A 9,394-nucleotide genomic window follows, 5' to 3' on the forward strand; every position below is an offset into this window, starting at 1 on the left:
ATTTTAAGCAGAAATACGCAACCGGATATCACATTGTTGGGCGGCGCTGCATAACAAAAGTTACGGCGGAAGTTATCCACCCGGAAATAAAGTGGCTCGTTTTGTGACGTCGAGCTGGAATCTTCTTATACTATACGTCATTCGACCGAAAAATGCTACTGTGCGCATAAGCGAGTGGCAGGTTAGGTTGACGTTGCTGTACATGGCCGGGTTATTGTACATGTCAGGATGCTCTCCGTCAGTTTCTCGTGGCCCGTCTGTATAATTTTGCTCGCCCCGCTGACTCCTAGCCACGCGCTGTACTTTCACATAGGGGAGATCGAGAAAAAATGTTTCATAGAGGAAATTCCCGATGAGACCATGGTAATAGGTGAGTTCGCTTGTGCCTGTAAGGTGTAGTTGTTGTTTACATACCACGTCGTCTTTGTAGCACAACATGCATCAGTTGAATTAAAGAAGGCGGCTGTTTCCGTCCTTGGTTGGTGGCATTCTTTGTTTCTCTTCATGGACATACCTTGTTTTAATTTGTGTTGACCATTGTTTCCACGCCTCTTGAAAATGCAGAATGGATTCTTGATTAGTACTCAACCATTCGCAACAGTAAGTCAAGCTTGCTAACGTGCTGCAACAGAACTGTCGAAAAGAGTTCGCTCGCTTGCTAAACGTGGACATCAATTATTCGAGTTACTGTAGTAACTCGCTACTCAACCGGGCAGGGGCCACATCTGACTTGCCACGCATTTTTACTCCTCCTCCTTGTCCAGACGTAAAACGTTGCACCTAGAAGACGAATGACGCCAATTTACATCAATGCGTGTAAATACGTAGCAGTGACTTCATGTGTAGAAAAGTGTAAACCTTGCTTGCTTGATAGATATTTTTGAGTGATTCCGGCTGGTAAGAAAGCGAAATTTCAGTGCTCTCTACATAGCCAGCTAGCTGGAAACGTCTCGTTGTGTTTCTAAAGATCTACAGTCAACTCATTTTAAGATACGCCTTCTGATTAATTAACTTGCCTTTCTCGATTTACCTCATCGATCTGTGCAAAAAGTGTCTACAGAGTAAGACCACTACATCCAGATCCATATAGGGGAGACAGAATTTATTTCTTCTGCATGAAGGTAAACATACTCAATGCAAAGAGTGTTACCGGTTTGATATCCCTTCTGGCATGAACAACTAATTTTGCTGGGATGTCAGCATATGGTGCTGCTACACGGGAGAGCGAAGATTAGTAGCCAGCTTTAACCATGATTATACAAGGTGACCAATCCAGTCGGATTCAAGTATTATATGAAGTAACAACTACTGGCAACTACAGCTTTGGTTTTTCAAAAAATGATCAAATGCAATCTGTTTGGATTTTAAACAGTCATATAATGTTTTGTGGATGAAGGGCTAAAGAATGTGCTGTATGTATCCAACAGTTTATACTGTGTCTTTAAAAATGCAGTTGGAAATCAAGAGGACCTGTCACGAGTAAACGGATATTTTGCTCATGACACTTGGCTGCCAGTGGTGCCAAGACAGTGGTCATGGTCAGCAACCGCTTAATAGTGTTAATGAGATTAATATGCATTTTCACAAACATCACCTCTGAGCAGGTGTTGTGAAAATCAGATGGTTTTGTATCTTCCGGATAGATTAGTATACAGATTAGGGAGTATGGATCCAAGTGTAGTTTCCCCCATCAATTTCAGTGTTTCCGGTGTATCTTTGTGGCGGCTTTGTTTGGCATCATGCGATTTGAGTGGCTGCTATGAAACAAACTAGAACCACTTTTACACAGAAACCCGGGTTCAAGCCAGGATTTAAATCCGTTTTGCCCCCAGTACAATCCCGGTTTTGCACGTCGCCGCTGCTTGACTCGACTGTGCTACCTGCCAGTCTCGAATATACTGTTTGCTCGATAAATATGCAAAATGTACGGAGGATTACAAGATAACGTTACCAACAGAGTTCAGTTAAGAAATTTTAGGGAGATGACATGCGATTTTCCCCTTTTCCTGCTCAGTTAAAGTTGAAGGTCCTATCTGTCGACCGTCCTCCTCCCTTGCCTCATCATCCATTTTTCTTTGTCTAACGGCGCTAGTTACGTTGATATTTTTGTTGTGTAATAAAATGTGAACTTCTATAATTAAAATTGCAACAGCCTAATTTTTTTCTTTCAATACACACTGTTCAGGCTCTTATTTTATTTTATGTGTCAGTATATAATGCAAATCTAAATGCAGTTCCCTGCAATCTTACGACCCCCCACTTTGTGAAGCGTTGGTTACTCGATTGAGTGGAATCGTGATTGATTTAGAGAAAGGATCTTGAATTCGAAGTCGGTCATTGTATGTACACAGGAGTAGAGCTTCTCTGCCCGTTATGACAGGCTTTTTTGAGAGTAGGGGTAACCATCAACAGACGGTCGTGAGTCTGAAAAGAGTGCGCGATTTTCAAAAAATGAATCCCGGGTTCTTTTATACAGAAGCAGACCCACGTCGGTCCCACCGGAGCGCGGTGGCAGAGTCCACACATAGCATCAACAGTAATGTGTAACAAATCAAATGTAGATGTCATAGGTGGCAATAGTATACCAGCGTGGAGAACAGGATGCAAATACTGAATTAAATTAACCACAAAAATTATTTGCAAAGAATGCGAGATCTAGGGGTCACAGATCACAATGGCAAAGGGTTAAAGTTGAAAGTCACAATATTGGGACCAAAACTATGCGAAAATGATGCAACCTTCAAGACTGGACATATAATTAGTACAAGAATTAGCCATTTTATGGCATACTTAGACGAACTTTAAAAAGTTTAATTTACCAAGCATTTGTTTGTCTTCTGCTGTTTCTGATTGCTTTGCTGAAGAGAATATTAGGAAATTCCCCTATTGCCTCGTCTCCGCTGGGCTGTCCGTGGCCTTTCTTAGTCTGACTGGGCAGACGCGTTTAGTCAGATTGGGTAACCGGCTCCAATGCAAATTGGAGTTCAACTGAAATGGGCGGGGTTTTCACGGCGTAGCGCCGAAAATGTGGATATTCACTTACGTTTTCTCCCACTTGGTTGAGATTCATGCACTTAGCAATTTTGAATTAAATCTCCACGTAGAAACCTCATAAACACTGGGACATGATCTGATTTGGCAATACTACCAATATCACAAGAGACAGTAGAATATAGCAATTGCTTTTGCAGTAAAAAAAAATTATTCATGAACTACTTTTGTTAGCATCCAAGAGGAATGTGAATCCCATACAACAATAGTTTAATTTTGCCACACATCAACCCAATTCAGCGTATGTATCAGCCATTCTACTTGCTTATTTTGTAGGGGTGGGTCTTTCAGCAGGATGTTTATCTGTGTGAGGGTCCATAAGATCCCCACCTACCACTGATTGGCAACGGCAATGTCGCAGTCAGACACTGTGACATGTAAAATAAAACAATCAATGATTGTCACACCTCACTCTGTACAAATCACAAACGTATTTTCTTTAGCCGGGATTATATCTCATGAATGCACAAATGTGCATGTGCTAGACTGATAACTCATGATAACTCACAAGAAGGAAATATGCAATATGGTCATTTGGAATGCATGGTTATAGTATTATATTGCCAGTCAGGGCCTGCCAGTTTTCCAAACAAAAAGTACAACTAACATGTTAGTGGTAATCTTTTTAAATTGAATTTTCGTTGCGACAGAAACAGTGGACTCAATAGACGATGCTTACTGGGTTCTACACCCAGTGGCCAATTTATTAAGGACACTCAATTAGTGCTGGGTCAGACCCTCCCTTTGCCACCAGAACAGCCTGAATTCTTCTTCAGCCTGAATTCTTCTGTGAATATATGTATGTGTATGCCAAAATATGTATAGTGAAGTACAGGAAAGCCTGATGAGCATGTGTGCCTTTAAAGATACATTACCATAATAATTATTTGCATGCTTGTTTCTATTTTTTCCAACAGGGAAGTACAGAACCCAGTTATGGGACAAGCAAACAGGGTCTTTTCTCCCCTCAACACCTGGTCTGGGAATGCATGTGGAGATCAAGGACCCAGATACCAAGGTAAGGTATCACTCACTGGGAAGCAGCTCTGATGAATTTATTTTTGGTCTTGTCTGTAGCTTTGCTTTTTGCAACCTTAAATGTTACTCTGATATGGATGTCTAAATTGCATTGCAAATTCAGCTATAGATAAATTGTTTTATGCAAAAGCTAATGTACCGTATATGGTGTATGTAAATAAGTTAATAACTCATAAACAGTGTTTGGGTATTTCAAAGAGTAACAATAAGTGACATACTGTATAAGTAAAAAAAAAAAACAAATCTGATTGGGGCAAGTGTTGAAAATGAAAGATAATAATGGAAAGTATAATTGATGTGAATGGATATAAATGATGTCATAGTTTAATGGACAAGAGTCTATCTCTGTCTCTCTTTCCTTGTTCCCCGCCCAGATTGTCCTGTCACGTCAGTATGGTTCAGATGGTCGTTTTACCTTTACATCACACACACCTGGAGAGCACCAGATCTGCCTGCATTCTAATTCTACCAAGATGGCCCTCTTTGCTGGTGGAAAGCTTGTAAGAGAGACTGTTTTTCATTATTCCACCACTCCAAAAACATGTCAGATTTGACTACATTTGGTCAACCTAAAGAGGTGCTGTGAGAAGTTCAGTCACAACAAATGTGATGCCCTTAGGACACATGTTGCATTTGTTGTATTGTATTTTGTACTGACTTTAAGCAACATGACTTCCATCAACAGTTTGAAGTGTTGACATGGTACAATTTGTTCTTTGGAAGCACATTTTTAGCAGTAACTCATATGTTTCTTCTTCAAACAAAACTGTTGTCATGAATTTACAGTTTTCATGCATTAGATGCAAATAATGACTGATAAAAATTTTATACGCATATGCTCTACCATACCTGAAAATGTGTCTTCAAATATGGTGAAGACAAGTAACACATGGTTACTGGTACCAAATTTGGCAGTTGTTATTGTTAATCAATGTTGCATGTATTATGTGAAATGAGTGCATTTCATGAACTATTGCTTGGAATGGCCTGAAATTTGGTAAACAACATCTTTGTACAAGGCTTTAAAAATGCAGTGATTAAAGTTTCCTTGATAAAACAATGTGGTCACTGAGAGACGATGAAATTGCAGGTATACATTTATGGCTTACGTAACAGACATTGTTCAGATTTAATGAATCTATTTATCATAATGATGATGTTTTCCACAGAGAGTACACTTGGATATTCAGGTCGGAGAACACACCAACAACTATCCAGAGATTGCTGCAAAAGACAAACTCACAGAATTGCAGCTGAGGGTCCGACAGTTACTTGACCAAGTAGAACAGATCCAGAAGGAGCAGAACTATCAACGGGTGAGTCTGAGCAACAGAATAAAAGAGTATCTGCACTTTTTAAAAGTATTGTATTTATTTCGATAACTACTGCACATGGCTTATGTGGTGAAGCCTATTAATACTTCATTATTTTTCATTCATTATTCATTTATGATGAGGCATATTCACATAACTGAATGTTTCTGTCTTTCTGTCTCTTTCTCAGTATCGAGAGGAGCGGTTCCGTATGACCAGTGAGAGCACAAACCAGCGAGTGCTTTGGTGGTCCATTGCTCAGACTCTCATCCTCATCATCACAGGAGTCTGGCAGATGAGACACCTCAAGAGCTTCTTTGAGGCCAAAAAGCTGGTGTAACACACATCATAGCATGTTTAGACAGGGAAATACAGACATACTTGTGGACAGTTTCATGATATGGGCATACAGATATACAAACAGACAAACACGATGTACAAATACACAGACAAATTAACAACCATGCATGTACACAAACACCTGGTGAAAGAGCCATTTCATTGAAAATCAAATAAATACGTTTTAGACCAAATATCTTTATGGACATTAAAAAGGTGGTGCGTTTATGTTTTTCTACCAGGTTTCACATCATGTGAATCTCAAAAATAAAAAATAACATTTTAACACAGAGGGTGTCTTCATAAGGTTTAAGTAAACCGTTCTGTGCAAGTACTATTTGTAAATCGCTCTGGGTATGAGTGTCTCCTAGATGAAGTAATGTAATGTAATGTACTGTACACTGATGAAAGCACTGTGTGTGCCAAAATATCTCATCAGTGAATCTAGTTGCAGTTGATGAAGGAAATGGAAAATTCTATGTACTTAATAGAAGCTTTAAGAAGTCGCTTTGGATGTTGCTTATACGAGGAAAGGACACATTAAATCTTTCAAAATCATGGATAAAGTCATAATTGTATAAGATCTGCGAGAAAAAGTTTATTTACCTTCTGGGTTATGGTGGTAAAGAAATTACAGCTGTTGAACATTGCAGGTGCATTATCATAGGTGCACTTCAAGAAAAACAACCCCAAAAAGAGGTTTAATTCATCAATTAGCAACTGTGATTGGCTTTTGTGTTATGTTGTTTTGTGTTGTGTTGACATTTTACCTAGATAGTTGGTCCCTTCCATGGAGAAGCCCAAACCTGGTCACAAAATGTAGTTTACATTTGGATAATCATCCAGTTACATGACCTAATTTGTAACCCATCTGTTACAAGAACGGAATCAATGTTTCTGTTAATCCACTGCAATCTCCTACCATTAGTCATAATAAACACCTATTATAGGAGCGTCATCTAAATTAGCATGAGAAATTCAGCAAGGAGGAATTGTGAAATAATATATTAATTCCAAGGCAGATTGATTCCTAGGGTACGATTTTTTTTGAGCACTACAATTAGATACAGAGGCAAGTTTTGGGCAGACTATTACAGAAATACAGTTCTTACATTTTTTAGTTTTATGCAACAAATACTGAAGACTTGCATCATTAAACATAAACCATCTTATTATACAGGGGATATGAATGGATTTAACTGTCCCTGTTGTGTTGTACTACAGACATGAAAGTGTATATATGAATGTAAATATATTTGTTACATATTTTCGGGCAACAGCATCCTCCTTTACAGTCAGGTGGCATGTTGGTCAGGTTTTGTGATACAGACATCCTGTTTGGATGTGTTTTCAATGAAGTAACTTGAAATATTAAAAAGAGTAAATCAAACAGTTACAGAGGGGACGTCTCAGCTCTGACAAGGACCCTTGGATCTGACATTAGCTGACAAGTCAGGTACTAAGAATGGGTGTACATGGAATATAGATGTGACTATTTATCATGGTGTACATACAAACTGGGGAACAGATTTCACAATAAATGTGAATTATGTGATGGTTTCAGATAAACTGTGGAACTGTTCACACTCAGGGTGCTCACTTGCAGAAATATGTGAAGGCATACTGTCAAATTTTCAGAAAAGATAGTAGCTTAGTATGAAATGAAAATTTCAAGAACTTGACATTATCTAAAATACATGTTTGAGAACCATTCCTATATTTAATCAAAAACAGCCCAGTGGTAACTTAAGTAGTGTACACTGATCCAACTAAATACACATCTGAGGTCACAGTTTCAATGCAATTTATTAATGAGGAATTTCCATATTAAACTTTTATGTTCAAATATATTGAAGCATTAATCTCTGCCTCTTTCTCAATATTGTGTTCACAAACTAAATCATAAATACGTTTTTGTTACACTTTAAATTCATTTATTGTTATGTTCTGAAAATTCCAGGAAAATGATGCAAGTTTCTCTGTGGGTGTCATTACAACTCTTATGTTTTACCTTTAAAAGTTAGCTGCTGCTGTACAGAACCTTGCTAAGGTTGCCTTTAAATGCTACCCTTTTAATACCGTGCTCTTTTTTTCCCAAAATGACTCACCATTCACAGGGAATATCAGTAATATCACAAGGAAAATTGTGCCCATTGTGCTTATTGTAGGCATTTGTATTTTTTGCCTTTTAGGTGTATGTTAAAATGATTCAGCCAATAAAAACATACTTAGCTGTAGAAAAATTATAAACAGCCAATAAAACATTGCAAAAACATTGCAAACGTTTGCTCCTTTCCTGTGAACATTCATAAAGATATCCATATGCAAACTGGTAGTGGCAAGGCTGAAAATCATCCCAGTCAAAAACTCATTTCAAATTCATAAACATGTGGCCTGTAGGGGGTGCTATTATTAATATATTGTTATATCATCTATTATATAATGTTATATCATTATATCATCTATTATATATATCATCTATTATATATATATATATTATATATATTATGTATATATGTTATATATACATCTGTAATATATATTCCTTATAATAATATATATTTATATTATTAATAATAATGTCTAGATCTTTAACTACTGGTGGAAATACAGCTGGTAATTCAAGAATAGAGACTAAAAGTCCAAGAGGGGCGTATACTACGAGGCATTCTTAGGTTAGAGTTCTTGTAGAATGCCTCAAACTGTAAAATACAGCAAACTTTCTCCACTCAAATTGTATAGCACAGGAAATTCATTCATTCATCTTAAATAGGTGTATGAATACAGGCAAAATGGTAAAAATTCTGTTACTACTGCATTGGTTATGCTAACATATTGTGTTACAATGCTGAACTGGTTTATCTGAAATGAAATATATTATATAATATGAAAATATATTGAAAATTATGTTGTTCAGCCCAAGAATGTCTTGTAAATGCAAATGTGTTTAAAAACAGGAATGTATTGCAATATACTAAAATGGCAATAATTTACATATTACAAAAAACATATTCTCAAATTATATTCTCAATATATAATTTTTTGTATGAAGATGAAAGTGTGTTCAGCTGCATGTGTTCCCCACCTTGAATCAAGATAATGCCAGGAGTTTTCATTCAGATGACCACGTCAAACCACAAGACTACCAAAAGATCAACCTGCACATGCAAGCACCATTTGCTAATTATTCTGTCTAACTGCTCCTTTATGGCAATATCTCTAGCTAAAGAAGCCCTTTAACAATAGGTAGCAAGAATCACAAATCAGTGATGGAGCAGCTTTTCTGCCCCATATGGGATTTAATATTAATGGTTGCCAAACCTCTGCTTCTCTGATTCTGGGCCTGATATTTCATTCAACAGTACCTGTAAACAAGAAGAAGAGGGTCTCAAAGAAGGGTTTATTGAGTCAGAGATAATCAGAACAGTTCCAAAGGTAACCAAAACAGATAACTTCAAGGACATGCTAACTAAGAAAGATGATCTTGGTATAGATCACTTGAAATGGTCAAATAATGCTAAACAGATGGACAAAGAACCCCCATAGTAGTTTTTGTATGGGATAACGTGTCTCAAACAGTGTGTACTGTGTCACAACAGTATGGTGCCGAGAACCTGAAGAGTGTGTCCAGCAAGGGAAATGTCCTCACTGCT

General features: G+C 37.6%; 1 protein-coding gene across 1 annotated transcript; it reads left to right on the forward strand.

The window, feature by feature from the left end:
- Positions 1–61: 61 nt before the first annotated feature.
- Positions 62–7,577, forward strand: tmed4 (transmembrane p24 trafficking protein 4). Its single transcript, XM_036526952.1, has 5 exons — positions 62–370; positions 3,969–4,069; positions 4,464–4,589; positions 5,259–5,405; positions 5,593–7,577. Exons 1-5 carry the CDS (start codon positions 229–231, stop codon positions 5,740–5,742), a joined length of 666 nt encoding a protein of 221 aa, XP_036382845.1. The 5' UTR covers positions 62–228; the 3' UTR covers positions 5,743–7,577.
- Positions 7,578–9,394: the final 1,817 nt, after the last annotated feature.

Source organism: Megalops cyprinoides, chromosome 4, assembly GCF_013368585.1.
Source record: "Megalops cyprinoides isolate fMegCyp1 chromosome 4, fMegCyp1.pri, whole genome shotgun sequence".
In the NCBI taxonomy this organism is placed as follows: domain Eukaryota; kingdom Metazoa; phylum Chordata; class Actinopteri; order Elopiformes; family Megalopidae; genus Megalops; species Megalops cyprinoides.